The following is a 22,523-nucleotide window of genomic DNA, read 5'->3' as shown; positions in this document are numbered from 1 at the left end:
TTCCAAAAAATTTAGAAAAAAATAGGAGTCATAACAAACGAAATATGAGTGATTTTATTTATTTAAAAGGAAAAAAAAAAATCAACTTATCAGCAGCTAACTGGCTCGAATGAAAGAATATCGTCGGATTTTTACAATTAAAATTAATAAGCTTTGAGTAACGAAATCGTGGTCGTATTGGAAAATTCAACCAAACACGGCTTAACAAGCAAGAACTAGAAGCCGCCTAGCAGTTGCTGAATGAATCTCAGTGAGCACAAGTCCAACGCCATTTCCCTATTGAATTTTCTTCCTTCAACGCCGCGATGCTTCTTCGGGCTCAAGCTTTCGGGCTTCTCATCGCAGCACTCTTGTTCGTCCCGGCCCGGATCAGCTCGCACGAGGAGTCCGGGCCGTGGCACTGCGAGTCGGACCCTGCGATCCGAATCCGCTCCGAATTCCGCCCCGGCGTCATCACCGTCGACGGAAAGGTAGACGATTGGAGCGGCATCTCCGGGTCAGATTTCGCCCTATTGCCCGCTCTGGACCCGGATGCTGACAAAGAATACAATGCTGGGAAATTGACTCTCAAGGTCTCAACTCAGCTCCGAATATACATATATATATTTTGGTATTAGATATATTGATTTGCGATGTTTTTATCTTTCTTAGGCTGTGCATGACGGGAACGAAGCGTATTTTATGTTGCAAGTTGATGGAAATTATGCTTATACTCAAGGGTACGATTTTTAGAATTTTAGTGGATTTTATTTATGTATTTAGTTTATTTTTTTGGCGCAGTTGTGTGTGAGAATTTGATCAATTTTGGGGGGGTTTGGGAGGGTTTTGAGTTGATTTAGTGGCGAAGAATAGTTCACTTTTATGTGGCTTTTGTTGTTCCATCGCATGATGGTTTTCAGTGTTTTGTTAGATGTTTCTACTTGTGTTTGTAACATGAGTTTGCAGATACAGTTCACAGGTTTCATTAATTGATCTTTAATAGTATTTCTTTTGGCCCTAATAATTGTGTTGATGCATGTATATGGTAGTTATGATGCCATTTTAGTTGTGAGAAAAAAATGAATTTGTGTTTCGAACGAGCACTTGCAATTCAGAGTGAGGGTCTTAATCGCGGTAGCCTTAAACTGGAAAAGTCACCTAAGATTATGATCTCCACTTTCATGACAGGGTTAATACTTTGTAGGAATTGATCTGTTTGTTTTTAAGGTAGTATGGGTTTTTGCTTAGGAATCTAATTCTATTTCCCTTGAGACCTTATATTTTGTGGTAGAAGCTGATTTCAACTCCATCTTTCTCTTTCTTGTCTCATGCAGAGATGATAATATTTGCGCATCTGTTGCTCTAATGTTTCAAATAGGTGAAAATGCAACTTACCATAGAGTAAGTCTACTTTGATTTTTCGACAACTTGGGTTCTTGTTTGGCTAACCTATTTTTTGTTTTTCAATAATATTCCGTCTTCTGAACTGAGAACTCTCTGTACTGTAAGATGGGTGGCTGCGGGGAAGGACCAAATACTTGTACAAACAAGACTTGCCGAGGGCATGAAGTTGATATTATGCACTTCTCGCTTGGAAATGCTATTCCTGGAAGACTCTATGGCAGAAATCCAGTCGACAACAGACAAGGATATGGAGGTGACAGGTAATGTATGTTTTATGCTATTCAAATATATATTTATATACTATATATCTTTAAGCATATTTGAGCTTTGTATTAATATACTTTGAAATTTTTGTTTATGTTTTCGTCTCTACTAACAGGTTCGGTCATTTGGTTGATCTTTATGGTTGGAACCCGCATTGTAGATATCTTGATGGCCTTGGCCCCTCAGGTATTTGTACTTGCTTTTCCACAGTTATGGAATTTGCATTTACTTAGCTGCACCTAAAATCAAGAGTGCAACTCATTAATATTCAGACTGCGTCCAATGACAATGATGCACATCACCTCTAAACATGGTTTGTCTTAAACAGTCTCCTGCTCGTCCTAATTAGCTCTGAAACTTGTTGTTCCTTTTTCTTATACATTTTTCTTATTGCATTATCAAGGGAGTAACGTATGAAAGATGTATCGAGCGAGTAATACCATCTCTAGGACAAAAAACTTGGATAAGAGATCCCTTGAGTTAACGAAAGAATATGCATTGTTCATAATATTTGGTCTGAACTTCGATTTTCCATTTGCTTCTTTTTGTTTTGTCCATGTAGGTCGGGTGTAGAATATACTAGTTCTTAGGTAGCAGTTTACCCGTCTCTATGACATGACTTGGTTATTTTCATTTTTTTTTTGTTTTCAGTAAATAAGAAACAACTTCACAAAATCCAAATTGCTTTCTCAGAACAGGGTGGCATATCTAGAAACTATTATGGCAATCCATAAATGAAGTGATCTAATATCTATGCAATTTATTCTCATTTCTCATTACGTGAGTGTTAATTCCATTTCTATTAGAAAATGACACCAGTGCACAGAATGACTGGCAAGGATCATGGTGGCACAGTAGCTTGACCGACCATTCAGGTAAGCTAACCGGATAAGTTTTTATTCTGTTTTTGGGTTTTTGTTATGCAGTATGTTATTCTATTTTCCGCAATTGCATTAATTGCTATTTCAGCAAGTGCACAATATATAAAATTGCACATATGCATACATGGATTTGTGAGTGTTTGTTTTAGCATTTTGATGTGAAGCCAAGTTCATTAATTTCTGTCTGAATTTCAACAATTTATGAGGTTTATTCAATCCCATCTCCTTTTGGCATAGATATCGGAAACTTTTCTTTATATTTTTCAAAGCAAAAATCACTGTAGAGCAATGCTCTTGTTAACATGTCCATGCTTAATGGTGATCACAGGAAGTTTTCATTCTTAGAATTCGTGATGTTTTCTTATGAACCTTCTATGCAAGCAGGCTTTATAAGGGAGGACAGCCCATATGCATCAGGAGGCGAAAAGGGAACATACTATTTTGAATTTTCAAGACCTCTGAGAACTAAGGATCATCTTCAGCAGGTACACTGAAACTGAGAGACGATTCAATGCCTTGCAGCCTTTGTCATGTTCCTAATCAAAATATAGAAAAGAGGAACGTGCTTACATTTTAACCAAGCATAAGATGTAACATTGAATGGCTTAAGCAGGATGCTCAATTCACCATTGGTAGATCAAGCAAAGTATCGGCTGCATTCTGGTACCCGGAGGAAGGCAAGCCATGGCACGGATCTGCTCATTACTCGACTAGCTGTGATTGGATTCTTCTTGATTTTGTTCCAGCAGGCAGTTCTGAGCTCACCAGCACGGCTCAGAGCAGCTCGTGGGACTTTGCCACGACCTTCTCTCTCGTCTTCTCCGTTGTGGCCCTCTGCCTCTCCATCATCGTAGGGCATCGGCTTTCCACAACCACCAGAACAGCAAACTTCATCCCCATGGAGAATCTTTAGGTTAAGCTTCAAATCATGGACACTCTTTTAGGTTTTTTCTTCACACACACATTCATTTCACTAGTGTTAGACATTCTTTTAAATTAGGGATGATTTTTTATACATAATTTTTAGTTTTTTTTCCCCCTGCATAAATTCAGCTTCTCTTGATCGAAATTCATGTTTGGCAACTTTGTACTTTGTAATAATATTTTGTGTAGTTACAATTTCTTTGAAAGAGCTTTCCACGAATTTTTTATTTTTATATTTTTCAGTGTAGCTGAATATTGTGAATAATATGTTTGCTCATAATGCATGAATAGTGATGCTGCATTTTTCTTGAAGACCAATTTAACATCATTTCTTCACTAATGAAGAAATTTTGGAAATCGGAATTTGCTCAATAACTGTGGTGGACTACTTGTTGTTTTTTTATTAATCGGAGTTAGCTATCGTATGAATTTATTATTCTTGAATTTGAATTTTCTTTATCTTTTAAATCGAGCTATTCAGAACACCCTATTAATGAGAAAAGCATAATTAAAATATTGTTGAAATATATAATACTGTGATAATTTTTTAATGTGGACGGTACAATTAAATCAAGATTTCCTATATATTTTTGAAAATATTTTAAGTTTTTGCTACTTGTTTTTTTTTTTTTTGTGAAAAAAAAGAGGATCAATAAATATTTTGTTACTAAGTACTAGTACATTCGAGACATTCGAGTCAACATTGTTTCTTTGAATTTTATTTTATCTTTGAAACAAATCAAAAGGTTTAAGTGAGGATTAGGTGAAAAACGTGGAATTTTACTCATAAAAAGGGAACGTCGTCGTATTAGCAGACCATTAGCTGTTTTAAGGAAAAATAGAAAATAAATTTGAAATTAGCTGGCCCCTGGATATAAAATACTGAAAGAATTCATTCCAGAATTTCGAATTTTCTAATTTTATATGTGAACTACGATTTCTCTACAGTGGAAAGGCGAAAAGAAACGAACAAAATTTTGAAGTAGAATTTAAGGCAGTCGCCGATTTTCCTTCTTCGACTGCGGAATTCGCCAATAATTTTGTTCGGGGATATTTGAAGGAATTTATTCATCGTTTCTTCGCCCTAGGGTAGATCAGGATCAGGTATTTTCTCGTTTGATTTTTGTTAAATCCTTAATCTCGTCCGATTAATGATTTTTTCTCGTTCATTTTCTCAAATTTGGACTGGTCTTAGCTTACAAACTCGTTGAAGTTGTGAGGTTTTAGATGTTAAGACTTTCCGAAACTATCTATACATTCGTAGTATTTGATTTTTTTTTTATTTTATTGCGGATAATTTCTCATGGATTTAATGTAGGATGTTGATTTTCGGTGTTTTCGATGTGGTGTTGAAGTATGCTCGCGTTGAATCTTAGGTTTTGTTTGTGTGCTGCCGATGCTTGTGAAATTTTAGTTGTTGATGCGAGGTTTTGTTTTGTAGAGCTTGAGATTTGAAGTTTGTGTCCGATCATAATGGCGAGGATCAAACCTCAAGCTCTCTTACAACAGAGTAAGAAGAAGAAGGGGCCGAGTCGAGTCAGTGCTGTTACAATTGCAATTTACGGCCTGATTGTTGTTGTCATGGCGTTTTTTCTTTTCGCTTCCTACAGACACTGGACTCAAAGGTCTTATTCTGTCTCCTCCTTTTATCATTTGTCATTTTCTGAAGCTATTTGTGTTGTGATGTATAAGTTTATTGTCATTGGTGCATAGTTTGAATGCTGAGTTGCGATTTCAGTAAGCTATTTATGATTGGTTTTTCTGAATTGAATGTAGATGACGAGATAAATTTTGTGAGATTATGTAGTCCGTGTTCATGCAAATATGGTTTATTTTCATGAACTAGGTTGGATTCTTTTGGTGCTTGTAGTGTTACAAAAATAGACATTAATTATGGACATTTTCTCTTCAGTCTACTGTAAAATATGTGTGGCCTTCATATCCCTTTGGACCGAAATCGACCAATTGATGTCCATGAAGCAAGTGTTGGACAAGCAGTTAGAAGATTTTTGTGATCCATATATTTAATTCATTCTGAATAAAGATAAGGTTTATAAATGATCATTACGTTGTCTTTTACCTCTTCTTCCTCAGGTCAGCATATCCAGCAGAGGATACATTCTCAAGTGCAGAGGTGAGTTGATGCAGTATGATTTCTGCACTAATACTCGCTTTACTTTGAAGATTTAAGTTCTGGCAGTGCTGCTGATAATATGGTCATGAGTTTGTTTTTCTTGATGTGAAAAGCATCATGCAAACTTCCTTCGTAAATCACATGCTTCATTTATGCCCCTTCCTATATTTGCTTCCATTTATTTCTGAAATTATATTTGTCTATTTTTGCAGCATGATAATTCGATTGGCAATTCAAAGAAAATTGATATCCCGAAATATGCTGTAAGTTTCTTGATACATGTGTTGATTAATGGATTAGCTGATCAATGGGCTAGCTTCTGAAAATGATAGATTCATTACATTGAATAATTTCGTGATGTAGGAAATTTTTTGTGATTTATTTCTTAATATACATCTCACAGTTTCATAGCTGGAAATTTATTAGCCGTGGCAATTCTATGTTCCTTAATTTTCAATCCAATATCTATAGTTTTTTTTAGTGTTTCCTAAAATATCTTTACACATGCGTTAACAGGTAATACAAACCTCAAAAGGTTCAGTTACTGTGGAACTCTACAAGGAAGGCTCTCCTGAAGTTGTTTATGAATTTGTTCAGGCATGGTATGTTCCCTGCTGATTACTCGACAAAAAAATGGCTCCCCACTATGGTTATTTTTCTTACTCGTATGTTCGTAAGAACTAAGAACCATCTCTAACCAAGTTGTGGATTAAGATATTCTGACTTGCTGCTACATTTTCTGAAATCTCAATTTGCATGGTTTCATTATTCCTGATGTGCAGCCAGAATGGCCGCTTCAAAGGAATGCTCTTCAACCGTGTAATAAAGAACTTTGTAATTCAAGGAGGCGATGTCAATAGACCCGGAACAACTGAAGATTGGACTTCGAGGGGAAAGCATTACAATCAACTCGATACAAGGTCAGCCTTAGCAAGATCTCACGTGCTCTCTCAAAGTCGTCTTGTTCTTGAAAACCATATCTATTGATTTTGTATGTTTTTATAGCCTGAAGCATGAAGCTTTTATGCTGGGCACTTCCAAGACGAAACCTGATGGTGGGGGGTTCGACCTTTTTATCACAACAGCACCTATCCCTGATCTAAATGAGAAAATCAATGTATTCGGACGTGTTATAAAGGGTGAAGATGTTGTCCAGGTAATTTTTTTGGCCTACTACTCCTACATTTTCCTTTAACAAAAATTTATTGATTATTCCATATAAATATCTAACTCCACACTAGTTTGTGTATCTTGCGTGAGGTAATTACTTATGTTTACTAACATGCTGTTATCTAACTGTGACAACATTCATGTTAACTGTCTCACTCTATGATGTTGATAATCAGGAAATCGAAGAGGCGGACACAGACGAGCATTATCGCCCTAAAGCTCCCATAGGGATCACAGACGTGACCCTGAAAACAGAATAGGTAGAGTGCGTTGTGATAGCATAGGATAAAATCAAAGAAGCATCTTATGATTGAAAGTAATTTCTGTTCATCACCCTGTCCCGTTAAACCAATGGAGCTTTCATTCCCCACCTTCCACATTCAAGGCTTCGTTCCATCGATTTGTACAAACTTGTTACTTTGTTTAGCTTTTCACTTTTGAAATTTTGTTTCTATTTGCTTCTTTTTGTATACAAGTTGCATTTTTAGCGTTACAAAGATAAATCTTTTAATGACTTGAAAGCCACGTTCTCATTCCTTTGTTTCTTTTAATTGGGCATTGGTATAGTTATTGTTTCTCATTAATGTAGGCAGGTAATTTAAGCTTATATTGTGTCTCATATTTCACATACAAAATGCACACGCAAGACTCCAAAACTCTGCTTAATGAATGAAAAGGAGAGGAATCTAGATTTCTTCAGTTCCGAGTGAAATTGTACGTACGCGAATCAAAATCGTAACACCAAAAAGTTTCTCCACAAAATCGAGGGTCTTTGCCTGCATTTTTCACTCAAGAGAAACGCTTGCAATCAAGTCTTCAAGCTCAATGCTTATTTCAACTCCATCCCTCTCGACCCTTGCACGTACATCGGGCAATTTTTGCCCCGCGCCAGCATAAATCCGAAGCAACGACTCATAAAAATGGGTGTCGACACAGTTTATCCTCTTCATCAACTCGTAGAATTCCTCAGCACCAGTTGCATCGTTATCTAGCTTGAAGCAGTCCAAGAATCCATCTATGGTGTCACGACTAGGTTTCCACTTGCTGTTCACAGCTTCGGACGTAGCCGTTTCCATGATCTTCATAGCTTGCTTCACGCCATGTCTTTTCAGGTGGAAATTCATGAACATTTCCCAGGCATAGAAGAAAGGACCTTTGGATCTCTCGAGCGTTCTCTCAAGAACTGACTCGGCTTCTTCAAGCATGCCGTGCCTCAGATAAGCTCGGATGACTGTATTGGGCAACCTAACATCATAACTGGAACAAACTTTCTCCCATTCCTCGAAGCATTCCTTCAACCCTTCAATGTCATCGAGATTATCAAGAGACCGGATCATGATCAGATAGCTCGTGTTCCAAATCACCTTACTGGCCGACTTCAGAGATTTCCAAACACGATGGACATTGTCAAGATCATTCATTTGAGCATATAAGCTTATCATGAAATGGTACGCATCACGTTCATGGGCACGCATCTCCTTCTCGAGACCTTGCAGAGCCAACCTAGCTTTCTCCTGATCGCCAGCTTTGATGTAGATGTTCGCCAAGTGACTATATGTCGTCCAGTTAACGAGCTTCTTACTTTCCGCTGTCATCTCCTTCAAAACTCTTTCCACTCCCTCAAAATCATTCAAAAGTGAATAGCCACTCATCAACAAGCTGCAAGTAGACGTGTTGGGCTTAACATTTGCCTTCTTCATTTCTTCTCCCAAGCGTATCACCTTCTCTGGCTCTCCCAGCCGTATATACATCATCATGAGATGGTTAAAAGGCAGAGGTATGTCTATCATGTTTTGTTCAACCATTTTACTGAAGAGATCTACTGCTTTATCACTCATCTCCTCAGTACAATAGCAGTTTAGAAGTGCTGCATAAGTGCATTTCACCCTTCTAGATGGACGCAGCTCGTTGAAGTAATTTTCAGCTGCAGCTATTCCCTTAACTTTTGCGACCGCATCCAGATGAATCGCAATATCTTTGTGCTTTAAGATAAACTTGTGAGCCATCCACTCCCCAATCTGGATGTATGATGCACAATATCCACAGAAAAAGGAAGAAGAAGATTCTAAAATCACACACATTTAAGGGACAGAAAATAAATACTGTTCACTAATTCAGGGATGATGCTGAACATGAACGCGGTCAAGGCGACTACATATTTTTTCTTAAACAATCAGCTTAATTCTTCATAAATCAATCTGAACCAAGGCATAGCATCATGACAAAACAACTCCAGAACTGAAAAAGTGACATAAAAGCTAATAGAGTGAAGCATCATCTAATTTTATGCAGTGGTATTCGAATACAAGACATGACACCCTGTTAATGGCCCAAAAAATGCTTGAAGGAGTATCGTTATGCTTTCATCTTCAACAAATTAAGCATCTAGGCTGAGAGTACACTTAATATAGTATTGGTTTCTTGATTTTCCAAAGACACCTGCAATATAAGATTCTCAAAATATGCATCTATTTAGTTAACCTAGTTTTAGTCTAAAACTCAATGCTGCCTAAATCTCCATCATCATCTTCAAGCTAAACATATCACTACATCGAAATGCAACAGGACTTCTACAAATTCTTTTTTCGATAAACTATGAATACAAAGTTGAAATACAATGATAAACATAGAAATGAGTCCGATGAGTTCAGCTAGCAAATAGGGCAATCTTACAAATTAATAACATTAACATTACCTAAAATTTGTTCATCCAAGAGATATTTATAAATCCTCTCAAATGTTAGGTTGCGAGCATACAGATCGAGTGTTATCATGAATATGCATTGCACGCAAAAATTCATACAAAAAATCTGCGCACCTCGAGAACGTGGCTGTATCGTTTGAATTTGTGGAAGTCCTTGATACACTTCTCCAGCTCAGATTTTTTGATGACTTTTCCTTCATTTGTGTACTCATTAATGGCGTTCGCCACCTCTCCATCGGTGCACCCCAGAAGAGACAATCTCCGGTACAAACCGACCTCCTGTTGGAGAGGCTCCGGCTGCGGCGACGCACTGACATCCTGTTTGAGCGCCGGCAGCTGCTGCGCCGCCGCCGTCCCCGCTCTAGGCTTCGCAGAGAAAATTCGTACCAAAGCAGAAGCTCCGGCGCGCAATCGAGAGCCGGGATTCGCCATAATTATAGTAAATACGGCTCTGGTAGTGAAGGGTTTTAGGTTGGGATTTTATTCAGCTTTTCACTATAGAAACGGAAACTGGAGAATCGCTGACAGGGATGTGCGACTTTATTAGAAATAGAAATAAACTCTTTAGTAAATACACCAATGCTCGACATGTTCGACTTTACAAGTCGAGCAATAGAACATTTTTAAGAAATACACTAACGCTCGACTTTTATCAATTACAAGTCGAGCATGTTCTCATTCCTTTGTTTCTTTTAATTGGGCATTGGTATATTTATTGTTTCTCATTAATGCAGGCAGGTAATTTAAGCTTATATTGCGTCACATACAAAATGAACACGCAAGACTCCAAATTCTGCTTAATGAATGCATAATTTTTTTTTCTGTAATAATGAAAAGGAGAGGAATCTAGAATTTCTTCAGTTCGAGTGAATTGTACATACGGGAATCAACATCGCAACACCAAAAGTTTATCCACAAAATTCAGTGTCTTTGCTGCATTTTTCACTCGAGAGAAACGCTTGCAATCAAGTCTTGAAGCTCAGTGCTTATTTTAACTCCATCCCTCTCGACCCTTGCACGTACATCGGGCAAATTTTGCCCCGCGCCAGCATAAATACGAAGCAACGACTCGTAAAAATGGGTGTCGACACAGTTCATCCTCTTCATCAACTCGTAGAATTCCTCAGCACCAGTTGCATCGTTATCTAGCTTGAAGCAGTCCAAGAATCCATCTATGGTGTCACGCGTAGGTTTCCACTTGGTGTTCACAGCTTTGGATGTAGCCGTTTCCATGATCTTCATAGCTTCCTTCACGCCATGCCTTTTCAGGTAGAAATTCATGAACATTTCCCAGGCATACAAGAAAGGACCTTCGGATCTCTTGAGCGTTCTCTGAAGAACTGACTCGGCTTCTTCAAGCATGTCGTGCCTCAGATAAGCTCGGATGATTGTATTGGGCAACCTAACATCATAAATGGAACAAACTTTCTCCCATTCCTCGAAGCATTCCTTCAACCCTTCAATGTCATCGAGATTATCAAGAGACCGGATCATGATCAGATAGCTTGTGTTCCAAATCACCTTACTGGCCGACTTCAGAGACTTCCAAACACGATGGACATTGTCACGATCATTCATTTGAGCATATAAGCTTATCATGAAATGGTACGCATCACGTTCACGGGCACGCATCTCCTCGAGACCTTGCAGAGCCAACCTAGCTTTTTCATGATCGCCAGCTTTGATGTAGATGTTTGCCAAGTGACTATATGTCTTCCAGTTAACTAGCTTCTTACTTTCCGCTTTCATCTCCTTCAAAACTCTTTCCACTCCCTCAAGATCATTCAAAAGTGAATAGCCACTCATCAACATGCTGCAAGTAGACGTGTTGGGCTGAATATTTGCCTTCTTCATTTCTTCTCCCAAGCGTATCACCTTCTCTGGCTCTCCCAACCGTATATACATCATCATGAGATGGTTAAAAGGCAAAGGTCCGTCTATCATGTTTTGTTCGACCATTTTACTGAAGAGATCTACTGCTTTATCACTCATCTCCTCAGTACAATAGCAGTTTAGAAGTGCTGCATAAGTGCATTTCACCCTTCTAGATGGACACAGGTCGTTGAAGTAATTTTCAGCTGCAGCTATTCCCTTAACTTTCACGACCGCATCCAGATGAATCCTTATATCTTTGTTCTTTAAGATAAACTTGTGAGCCATCCACTCCCCAACCTGGATGTATGATGCACAATATCCACCGGAAAAGGAAGAAGATGATTCTAAAATCACACATATTTAAGGGACAGAACACTGTTTACTAATTCAGGGATCATGCTGAACATGAATGCAGTCAAGGTTACTACATCTTTTTTCTTAAACAATCAGCTTAATTCTTCATAAATCAATCTGAACCAAAGCATAGCATCATGACAAAACAACCCCACAACTGCAAAAGTCACATAAAAGCTAATAGAGTGAAGAAGCATCATTTAATTTTATGCAGTGGGATTCAAATACAAGATACGACACCCTGTTAATGGCCCAAAAAAAGCTTGAAGGAGTATCGTTATGCTTTCATCTTCAATAAATTAAGCATCTAGGCTGAGAGTACACTTAATATAGGAGTATTTGTTTCTTGATTTTCCAAAGACACCTGCAATATAAGATTCTCAAAATATGCATCTATTTAGTTAACCTAGTTTTAGTCTAAAACTCAATGCTGCCTAAATCTCCATCATCATCTTAAAGCAAAACATATCACTACATCGAAATGAAACAAGACTTCTACAAATTCTTTTTTCGATAAACTATGAATACAAAATTGAAATACAATCATAAACATAGAAATGAGTCCGATGAAGTTCAGCTAGCAAATAGGGCAATCTTACAAATTAATAACATTAACATTACCTAAAATTTGTTCATCAAAGAGATATTTATAAATCCTCCCAAATGTTAGGTTGCGAGCATACAGATCGAGTGATATCATGAATATGCATTGCACGCGAAAAGTCATACAGAAAATCTGCGCACCTCGAGAGCGTGGCTGTATCGTTTGAATTTGTGGAAGTCCTTGATACACTTCTCCAGCTCAGTTTTTTTGATGACTTTTCCCTCCATTGTGTATTCATTAATGGCGTTTGCCACCTCTCCATCGGTGCACCCCACAAGAGACAATCTCCGGTACAAACCGACCTCCTGTTGGAGAGGCTCCGGCTGCGGCGACGCACTGACATCCTGTTTGAGTGCCGGCAGCTGCTGTGCCGCCGCTGTCCCCGCTCTAGGCTTCGCAGAGAAAATTCGTACCAAAGCAGAAGCTCCGGCGCGCAATTGAGGGCCAGGATTCACCATAATTGTAGTAAATACGGCTCTCGAAGTTAAGGGTTTTACGTTGGGATTTTATTTAGTTTTTCACTATAGAAACGAAAACTGGAGAATCGCTGGTACAAATGTGCGACTTTATTAGATATATTACTAATATTTAGAATTAATTGCATATAAATTAATGATCTTTCAACAAATTCTCATTTTGCACATCAAACTTTAAAATTTGCGGCAAAATTATTCAATTACTCTATCCGTCCCACGAATTTTGACATGTTTGATTTCGGCACAGAAATTAATGAGTTATAGATTAGTGTTTTAAGTGTGTAGTTAATAAAGTACTATAAAAGTGATAAAGTAGGAGAGAGAATGTAATAAAAGTGATAAAGTAGGACAGTGAATGTAATAATTATTACTACTACCTTATTTGGAAATGTGTCAAGATTCGTGGGATGACCAAAAAGGAATACGTGTCAAGATTCGTGGGACGGAGGGAGTACATTTTAATTTATAAGTAATATATGAGTTTTGGTTGTAAATGTAAAAGACAAATAATTAAGTCAACTTTCTAAATTAAAATGAATAAAAATTAATCCAAACCTACTTTCATCCCGTCCACGAACCAAGTTCACACTCTGCTTTTTATGACATATTTGTCCATCCTTTACTTTAAAAATTACTACACTCTTTACCGATTGAGCTCACCACTATACTTCCACCATTACTTATGTAATTAGTCTCCCCTAAAACTAATTATTATTATTATGTGTGGTTGTTTGTTGTATGTTGTTGTTGTTGTTGTTGTTGTTGTTTGATTGTTGTTGTTGTTGTTTGTTGTTATGTCTTATTATTATTATTATTGTATTTATTATTATTCTTATTATTTATTGTTAGTTACTGTTGTTTGTGGTTGGTGGTGTTGTGTGTTGTGGTTGGTGGTGTTGTGTCTGTTCTTTATCTTATTCTTCTATTCTGTTCGTACTCTTCATTATTCCTATATTATTCTTCCTTCTTATTATTATTATTATTATTATTATTATTGTAATTGTTATTATTATATTATTATTATTATTATTAGTATTTATTATTATTATGTTATTATTATTATTGTATTGTTAAATGCCTTTAAGCTAATGAAAAAATTAGTAAAAGTAATCAAAACACATTAACACGACCCTTTTAGTCTTTTACACCACCTTTTTCAGTTTTCTTAGTTTCCGTGCCGAGCACCAAGTGTGAACTTGTTTCATGGATGGAGGGAGTATAATGTATATCTATATTTTTTTACTTTGATAAGATAAAATAACATTGGTTCTATGTGCAACGCACGTTCTTTCTGCTAGTAGATCTAAATAAATGGTTTGTTTTCTTGTATATCCTTGATAATAACATAAAACTACAAAATTATAAAAGACAATAATTATATAAAATTCTTAAATTGCAACAACATCAAAATAACAACAATAATAGTGGGCTTGCCTCCTCGTTATTATATAAAAGAAGAAATTGCAAACAACACAAAATTACAAGAAATAGAAATACAAAAACATTAAACAAAGCATTGAGGAGACCCGTAGTGGAAAAGGATGGATACAATATTAAATAAAACTCGTGTGGAAATGATTTTATTAGCATAATAAAGATAAAGAAGAGGCAGAGAGTTGATGTTCAAAGCGGCTCAACTACTCTGACGTGAAAGTCGAAGTTGTAACAATTGACGCCAGTGTAAGTACCATCAGTGACGTCAGTATAAGTAGTGTGGCCGTCGGTGGAGCTCTTGTCTGCCTGAGTGTAAGAAAACGGAATATTGCAGGTGCCCTTGGTTCCCACGTAATCAACCATAACTGTGCTCCTCCCAGGCACAGGAACTGAACCAGAAGCCGTAATTGATGTTGTAGTTGTGGTTTCAGTGGCCCACTCGAACGTCGCAGTTGCGGAGTAATTGACTGTAATCGTTGCTTTCTCGATGAAGGGAACGCCAGCTTCGATAGAGGCGGAAACACCCGCCCGTCAGCGAGAAGCCACCGGTAAAAGTGGAAGTCATCTCGTCTGCGTACGTAATCGAGACTGCCATAGAAGCCTCCTCATCTAGGTTGTTGGTCAGCTTAGACGACCCCGCCAGGTAAGGCTGCTCGTTGAAGATCCGGCCATACTCCATCTGGTACTTCACGTTGCTCATCTTCCTATCCAGCACTAGTTCTTGCACCTGCAATATTAATAGTGTTGTTAATTATTTGATTGGATTCGATAATTAGTATTTAAATATAAATTATAACATTCAGACTCCCCTAAACCTGCATTATTGCATCCTTTGTGATTGTGGGAGCAGACGCGCTCAGACCATCCGGCACACCATCACCATCGACGGTGAGACGCCGGCAGAAGTTGTTGTTATCAATTGCTGCGGAGGGCGATCGAGTTTTCGTCGATTTGACCGGCCAGAATTGATTGTACCCACTTAAAGAGCATATATCCATCCACGAATTAACACAATAGTCTACTGTCCAGTAATTATACATTTGTCCATTACCCGAATCCCACCTTATTCGGACATTTCCATTCGGGCTCAGCTCGACAACCTGGATCGAATCTTGGCTGTTAGGATCCTCGGATCCAAACTGCAAGTTGCCGCTCACAACTTTGATAAACTTTCCGTTATCCCCTTTGAACGCCACACGCGGAGGCAGTTTGACTAGGGAATCCCAATCCACAAAAGTTAGGTAACCTTCATCACTTGTCACGTCTGATTTCACCAAGAAATTCAAGGTTTGGCTATCTATCAACACACGCCCTCCGCTCTGGACGTGAATCAAGTAGAAGAAATCATCTACCTCAACTGCCTCGAACAGTGTACATGTTGGCTTCGTCGTGTCTTCTTCGGGCTGGTCGGACTCCGCCACGATCAAGTTGCTGTTCGCCTTGAGCGCCCAATATCTATTGGAGTAACAAAATCGCAGGCTGATGTATTTGCTTGTCGCTCGTTGATCGCTCGGCCTCCATCTTCACGAGCGTGCTGAACGCGTCGGCTTCACCCAGAACTACGGACCCACCACCACTGCCCTCTGCCTTGAAGTATGCATGCCCTTTATCACTATATGCTTTTGATTTCACCACAATGAACCTGGAATTGCGTCTGTCCACCAGAGTTGTTGCCATATATCTTTAACCTGAAAATGTATACGTCACTATCGTAATTGTATTTCACTCCATAACAACTTTAATTTAGTTTAACATGACTACGGGGGATGTCGTCCTTCACTCCCAAATTCCCAATACACTTTAACTATAATTATTAAAATTCATGTCACTCTCTTCTAGAAACTATTGTTGAGGAAGGGGCGAGTATAATATATGGTTGTTTATAGAAAATAGTTTGGTATTAATATGCATGCTTACCGAAATGTCGCAAGCGATATTAAAGTGATGAGCCAATTCAGAGAAATGATGAAAACAAATCAAAATAATTATATATGTATATATAAGGAGTAGTTCATATATATGAATTTGCAAAGAAATACTAATTAAGACTTACAAAGAAGAGCCGATATTGAGTTGAAGAATTATTTTGGTGTGTTCAGAAGGTGTTGTTTCTTCGACTTCTATTTATAGATAAATTTGGGGGCCACTTCATCCAAGGCCATGTGTTTATTGCCATTGTTTTTTAAATAAAATAAGAGATTTACGTATTAGAAATCGAGAATTTAATTTAATTAACACGTGATTTAATTAAAATCATGTCGTGTTATGTAGCTATGGACCTCTCAACCTTATCTATATGGAATCAAAATCGTAAGCAGGACCAACCAATAGCACTATATAATACAAGTAGTGCCCACGAAAATTAATTTAATTTTCGTCTGTTTTCAGGCACGTTACGTATCATGCCAATTTCACCATATTTATTGTAGCCTTCACGTTTCATTTCTGGAATTTTTCCAAATCTGTACAAATTCAAACATTCAATCCTCGATACTTTACCCCCGTGTTCTTTCATCTGCAAAAGCTCCAAATGGTAATTGTATTATTTCTGTAAATTCTCATAGTTTTTATTTCAAAATTTTATCTCCTGTATTCCATCTATATCGTTGCAGATACAATATTTACAGCCTAAACCTCAAAACAATAATCCTCATATCCTTGATACCATACCATTGAAATAACAACTCATTTGCAATTCAGATGCTTAATACATAACTTATAGTATCTAAACAAATCTAACACAGACTGGTAGAGAGAGGAATTGGAGATGATCTTTGTCGAGCGGAGGCGGCGGCCGTTTCTGCCGGCCGAAAAAGGAAGAGGGCGGCGGCTGGACGGAGCTGCGGCCAAAGAGAGAGGGAGAGAGAGTGGTGGGGGTCGGTTGCTTGTGCTTGTGCACAAAGAGAAAGAGTGTGTGGGGAGACTTGATGAAGGAGAGGGTGTTATGCGTGTACTAAGAAGGGATTGGGCCCTTGATTTTAGGGTTAACATATTTAATGGATTAATGATTTGGGCTTAAGTTTTTAATTCTTTGATGGGCTGAAATTTTATACCTTTTAGGCTAAGTCTTTTTTATGGGTAATTCTATTTACAGCCTCCATTTCATTCAATATAGCCTCTATATAAAAATAATAATTATAAATTTATAATTGTACCCTATAACTTATAGCCCAAATTAAATACATAATTTTATCCTTATATTCCCAATATAATTTTAATAAAGGGAATCCTTACGAGATTAAAACACCAACCTCTGCTCCAGATTCCTCAATTCTCAAGCCATTTTTTCTCTGTTCCATTCTGCATTCCTTCCTCATTCTCAATCACAATTTTACCATTCCATTCTCTCTAAACTGATATACGAGTTCATATATTACTAGCCCATCAAATACTCGATGCAGAAAATCGTCACCATTAAATACTTGACAATAAAGGTGTTATTCAATGATTAACTGATACTATGTTTAGTTATTGATCTTTGATTCGTAGTTTGGTTGCTTAAATTGATTTAAATTTGCATATGATCAAAGTATTTTAATTTTTCATCGCACAAGTGTTACATAATAGTTAGACATTTTCATGACATCTTTATGTCATGCTTTGAAAGAAAGATGTTGATTGTCGATTTTAAACCAAAGTTAGTATTTGAATACATTATTAGAAATTTAATACATTTAAAATCGTTTTAAAAGTGTTTCTAAAAGTTTGTTTTATTTAAGGATTAATTTCCTTAAATGTTTTTCCCAGAATATTTATTTTAAAAGTTACCTTTAAATTTTTAAAGACTTTACATATTTATACTAAGAGAAAATGGTTTCATCAAAATTCTTATTTTTCATGGTCCTTCCGCTATTAAATTTGTTATTAAACTTACATTTAACACTTTAATTAGATTAGGGTGTTACACCCCTAACACGTTTACTTCCATATCTTTTGATTTGGGTTGTTAGCCCCTCAACATGTCATAAAGAGTGCAAAAGGTCCCCTGCTCTTAACGGATACTTAACATTGTTAAGTATTTTTCATTTTCTTTTATTTCTTACTAATATTTCTTACTATAAGTATATAATTTTTTTTTGAATTTAAATATTTAAATGTTTGTATATTTTTTAAATAAATTATTTTTGAATACACACACACTTTCACTGCGTTCTTTTAACAATTAAAGTTAGATGATTTAATATACATATATATTATAAGCATAAATAAATAAATCGTACCAATTACTCCCTCCGTCCCACGAATCTTGACACGTTTGGTTTCGGCACGAGAATTAAAGAGTTGTATATTAGTGTTTTAAGTGTGTAGTTAATAAAGTATAAAAGTAATAAAATAGGAGAGAGAAGGTAATAAAGTGATAAAATATGCGAGAGAATGTAATAATAAATGTGACAAAGTAGGAAAGAGAAGATAATAATTATTACCTTATTTGTAAATGTGTCAAGATTCGTTGGACGGCCCAAAAGAAAAACGTACGTGTCAAGATTCGTGGGACGAGAGAGAGTTTTTTTCTCATTTTACATACTTATTTCCGCCAAACTTTGTACTGAAATGGTCATATGAAATTCTACGTGTCAAATTCGCCTAATACTAAAATGACATTGGTTTATACATATTCAAACGATGTCGTTTGTGTTTAAAATTAAGATTTAATTAAATTACCAATGGAAATAAAGAATCATTAAATCCAGAGAAATCGAGAAGCTTGAAGTTGATGAGAGAAAGTGAGAGGAGATAAAGTGACAAAGAATAGATCGAAGGAATCGGTGAAAACCTCATTTGTTGCTGCAATTTTAATTAGATAAGGACACTGGATGACAATAAAAGAATTTTAGGACTTTCAATTGTCTAGCAATCTGAAACAACATCATTTTTATTTTTTTCACGCGGTTATATTTATGTCAGTCACTACGCCAAAATTCGACTAGTATGCAAAATGAGAAAAACAATAATTGAATAATTTTGTATATAAATTTTGAAGTTCACATGCAAAATGAGAACTTAAAGTTTAGTAATTCACGTATAATTGACCCTAATATTTGTATGAAATATTTATAGAAATACATTTTAGAAATCAAATAAGTTTAAAAGTAATTTTGAAGTTGAGGTTAGAAAATAAAATGTACCTCGAGAGTATGATTGTAAACCAAATGAACGAGCCAAGCTTGAGTTCATGATAGATTCGTGCGTGTGTAATAAATTAGTAATTAATTAAATGCAATCAAAGTCGAGCTCGCCTTCGAAATCGAAGTGAACTCGTTTACTAAACTATCCAGTTTCAAACAAGCTATATTGAGATTCGATCAACTCGCAAATAAGTCTAAACTTATTTGGACTTTTATTCATGGAGCTGCTAGAACAATTAGTAAGACTTCAAAAACCACAAGCGACTGAGTTCTTTTGTAATCATCCCTAAATATAATTATTTCAATAAACGTTATATACAAGAAAAATAATCATCATATCAAATACTACATGTTTCTAAAATTGACAAGTAAAAAGAGAATATCGAGAGGCTTTCTTGACCTGCATTTGCATATCATCACTCAGGGCAGCAGACGCTTGCTAGCAAATGCTCCATTTCACTGCTTACTTCGACCCCAACCCCTTCTATCCTCGCGCGCATATCGAGCATGGTTTCTCCGGCAGCTCTATACGTCCTCAAGCAACGACTCGTACAGACGGGTGTCAACACAGTTCATCCTCTTCATCAACTTGTAGAACTCCTTGGCACTGCTTACATCGCTCTCCTCCTTGAAATAGCCCAAGAATTTGTCTACCGTGTCCGAGCTAGGCACTCACTTCATCTCATGAGCCTTTGAAGCAGCCGTTTCCATGATCTACAAAGCTCGTTTAATCTGATTCGCATTCAAGTAGAAGAGCATGAACTGTTCCCAGGCATAGAAGAAAGGCCCTTCTGATAATCTGATCGCGACTTCAAGAACTGACTCGGCTTTTTCAGCCATGCTGCGTCTCAGATAAGCCTGGATAACTGCATTGGCCAGCTTAATGTCGTAACTGGAGCATACAGACTCCCATTTGTTGTAGCATTTTGTCATCCCTTTAATGCCATTCAGATTCCCAAGAGCCCGAAGCACGACAAGATAGCTCCCGTTCTTTGTGATTCTCTGTGTTGATCTGAAGGAATGCCAAAGGCGGTGAACTTGATCAAGATCAGACAACGATGCATACGACCTTATCAGGAATCGGTATGCTGCTTCATTATGTGAATCCATTTCCTTCTCTGCATTTTGTAGAGCCATCTTAGCTTTTTCTCGATATCCAGCATTTATATAGATACACGCCAAGGTCCCATACGACGTCCAATTAAATTTCTTGCAAGTATCCCATTTCATCTCAAAACTCTTTCCGATCCCTTGATATCATTTAAATGTGCATAGCCTTTCATCAATAAGTTGTAAGTAAACGAATCCAGCCAAATTCTCCTCCTCTTCATTTCTTGTCCCAAGATAAGCACCTTCTCAGGCTGACCCGATGCGATATGCAGGGACATAAGATGGTTAAAAGGTCACGGCGTGGCTAGCATGTTCTCCTCAGCCATCTTAGCAAAGAGATCTAATGCTTTTTCAGTCATCTTCTCGTTGCAAATAGCAGTTTAGAAGTGCGGTATAAGAGCTATGTGCCCTTGCAGTCGAAGGGAGGCCGTTGAAATAATTTTCAGCTCTATTCCCTTAACCTTTGCAATCAAATCCAAATAAACTACATAATTTCTTTGCTCAAACTTAAACTTCCGAAGCTCCATCCACTCCATTTTCTGGATATATGAGATAGCAAAGTAATCAGCCTTTATTCCAAATAATCCCCCACCCCCAACCTAACTAAAAGAGAATAAAACCTAACTTAATTCACATGAAATGGGATAAAAGTTAGAGCTGTATAGCGATTTGCAAGAACAAAATGAACTCCGAAGACATGAAATTACATGGAACCACTTTTTTACCTTGATAGATTTCTTTTTCTTTTTGTCAAATGAAAATCAATCAAATACAGTAGATAGAGAAAAGGCAAACAAGAATCACGAAGTGTAATTCGTTAGGGGTGTTCAATTCCCCGTTGGAATGGTTTCTAAATTTCACTATTTACTGCTCAGTATCTATTCTTGTGCATAGCATGTAGTCTTGGTCTAGAACAGCAAGCAAACATTTACATCACTTCTAGCGAGTAAGTTTGACAATTTAAACCTCTATTTTCAAGAATATTATTATTATTATTTCTGAATTTCAATTTCGTTTCCACTGTTCCAGCACAATTTGACATTTATAAAAAAAATCGTCAACACTTTTTAAAATAAACATGTACTTTCAACGTCAACCCTAAACATTTGTGCATACCAAAATCACAGAGAAATACAAACGCACCTCGAGAGCGAGTGATATCGTTTGAATCTGCGAAAATCGCGGATGCACGTCTCAAGCTCAGGTAATGAGAGGTTTCTGCCCTCGCTAGTGTACGCCTCTAGGGTTCTCGCCACCATCCAGCTGGTGTGCCCCAAATCGGACAATATCCCTTCTGTTGAAGCGCCGCTGCCGAGAAAAATCGTAGCAATGCCGGAGTTCCGGCGGGAAATCGACGGCTGTTCGCCATAAATATAACTAATCGGCTTCGCTTGAGGTTTAATAATTTCAGATTTTGATAACAGAGATGAAAGCACTCAAAGCAGCACCGCTATTTCTGGTTGTGCGAATTTACGCTGCTACCACTTCTTCTTTTTTCGAGTAATGATTTTCAAATGAAATTTATCTTAACACAATTATTTATAGTTTTATACTAATTTTTTTACTGTAAAACGTAGAGGAAAAACATGAAGTTAAGTTTTTATTTAAGAATGCATTTAGTAAAATTTTCATTGAAAAATAATGGATACAAAAAATGAGAAAATATTAATCATTCTTTTTAACATATAGCTTACTAGAGAGATGAAAAAATAAGAAAATATTGAAAAATATTTTCACATCCCTACCTTACGATAATATTATCTAAAATTGGAAAGAAATGAGTGAAAATAAGTTGTCCAAGAAAATATTCGATCATGTCCGGAAAAAAAAAATTCAACATAGTAAACATGTAAAAATTGTGAAAAATGGATAAAATATAGTACTCCCTCCGTCCACGAAATAAAGGCCTACTTGCCTTTTTGGGATGTCCACAAAACAAGGCCTACTTTCTACTTTCTATTTTTGGAAAGTTTTTATTCATATTTAATTGGTGGGTCCCTTTCTCCACTATACTTTTTCTCCACTCAACTAATAAACAATACATTAATTGGTGGGTCCCTTTCTCCACTCAACTAATAAACAAT

The 22,523-nt window shown here is 36.9% G+C and overlaps 5 protein-coding genes and 1 pseudogene across 6 annotated transcripts; 2 read left to right on the top strand and 4 right to left on the bottom strand.

The window, feature by feature from the left end:
* Positions 1-94: 94 nt before the first annotated feature.
* On the top strand, positions 95-3,658 carry LOC131000379 (uncharacterized). Its single transcript, XM_057926252.1, has 8 exons — positions 95-572; positions 652-719; positions 1,314-1,380; positions 1,489-1,643; positions 1,763-1,833; positions 2,454-2,522; positions 2,913-3,013; positions 3,142-3,658. The coding sequence occupies exons 1-8, from the start codon at positions 306-308 to the stop codon at positions 3,439-3,441; spliced, it is 1,098 nt and encodes a 365-aa protein (XP_057782235.1). The 5' UTR covers positions 95-305; the 3' UTR covers positions 3,442-3,658.
* Positions 3,659-4,327: 669 nt separating this feature from the next.
* Positions 4,328-7,277, top strand: LOC131000378 (peptidyl-prolyl cis-trans isomerase CYP21-4). The gene is made up of 8 exons (XM_057926251.1): positions 4,328-4,556; positions 4,894-5,077; positions 5,547-5,586; positions 5,799-5,849; positions 6,103-6,188; positions 6,369-6,506; positions 6,592-6,742; positions 6,933-7,277. Exons 2-8 carry the CDS (start codon positions 4,926-4,928, stop codon positions 7,014-7,016), a joined length of 702 nt encoding a protein of 233 aa, XP_057782234.1. The 5' UTR covers positions 4,328-4,556; positions 4,894-4,925; the 3' UTR covers positions 7,017-7,277.
* Positions 7,278-7,422: 145 nt separating this feature from the next.
* Positions 7,423-10,140, bottom strand: LOC131000375 (pentatricopeptide repeat-containing protein At1g02370, mitochondrial-like). Its single transcript, XM_057926249.1, has 2 exons — positions 9,575-10,140; positions 7,423-8,774 (listed from the first exon to the last, which is right to left on the bottom strand). The coding sequence occupies exons 1-2, from the start codon at positions 9,890-9,892 to the stop codon at positions 7,542-7,544; spliced, it is 1,551 nt and encodes a 516-aa protein (XP_057782232.1). The 5' UTR covers positions 9,893-10,140; the 3' UTR covers positions 7,423-7,541.
* Positions 10,141-10,251: 111 nt separating this feature from the next.
* On the bottom strand, positions 10,252-12,842 carry LOC131000376 (pentatricopeptide repeat-containing protein At1g02370, mitochondrial-like). Its single transcript, XM_057926250.1, has 2 exons — positions 12,434-12,842; positions 10,252-11,632 (listed from the first exon to the last, which is right to left on the bottom strand). Exons 1-2 carry the CDS (start codon positions 12,749-12,751, stop codon positions 10,403-10,405), a joined length of 1,548 nt encoding a protein of 515 aa, XP_057782233.1. The 5' UTR covers positions 12,752-12,842; the 3' UTR covers positions 10,252-10,402.
* Positions 12,843-14,128: 1,286 nt separating this feature from the next.
* On the bottom strand, positions 14,129-16,300 carry LOC131000374 (uncharacterized). Of its 2 annotated transcripts, XM_057926248.1 has the most exons (3): positions 16,257-16,300; positions 15,019-15,891; positions 14,129-14,930 (listed from the first exon to the last, which is right to left on the bottom strand). In XM_057926248.1, the coding sequence occupies exons 2-3, from the start codon at positions 15,241-15,243 to the stop codon at positions 14,631-14,633; spliced, it is 525 nt and encodes a 174-aa protein (XP_057782231.1). In that variant the 5' UTR covers positions 15,244-15,891; positions 16,257-16,300; the 3' UTR covers positions 14,129-14,630. The 2 variants fall into 2 exon arrangements, with proteins under 2 accessions (XP_057782231.1, XP_057782230.1); XM_057926247.1 differs by having other exon boundaries at positions 15,019-16,300.
* A 3,320-nt stretch (positions 16,301-19,620) lies between these two features.
* On the bottom strand, positions 19,621-20,975 carry LOC131000373 (pentatricopeptide repeat-containing protein At1g02370, mitochondrial-like; annotated as a pseudogene).
* Positions 20,976-22,523: the final 1,548 nt, after the last annotated feature.

The sequence above is a fragment of the Salvia miltiorrhiza genome, chromosome 8 (genome assembly GCF_028751815.1).
Source record: "Salvia miltiorrhiza cultivar Shanhuang (shh) chromosome 8, IMPLAD_Smil_shh, whole genome shotgun sequence".
Classification (NCBI taxonomy): domain Eukaryota; kingdom Viridiplantae; phylum Streptophyta; class Magnoliopsida; order Lamiales; family Lamiaceae; genus Salvia; species Salvia miltiorrhiza.
This window is presented reverse-complemented; position numbering and strand designations above follow the sequence as displayed.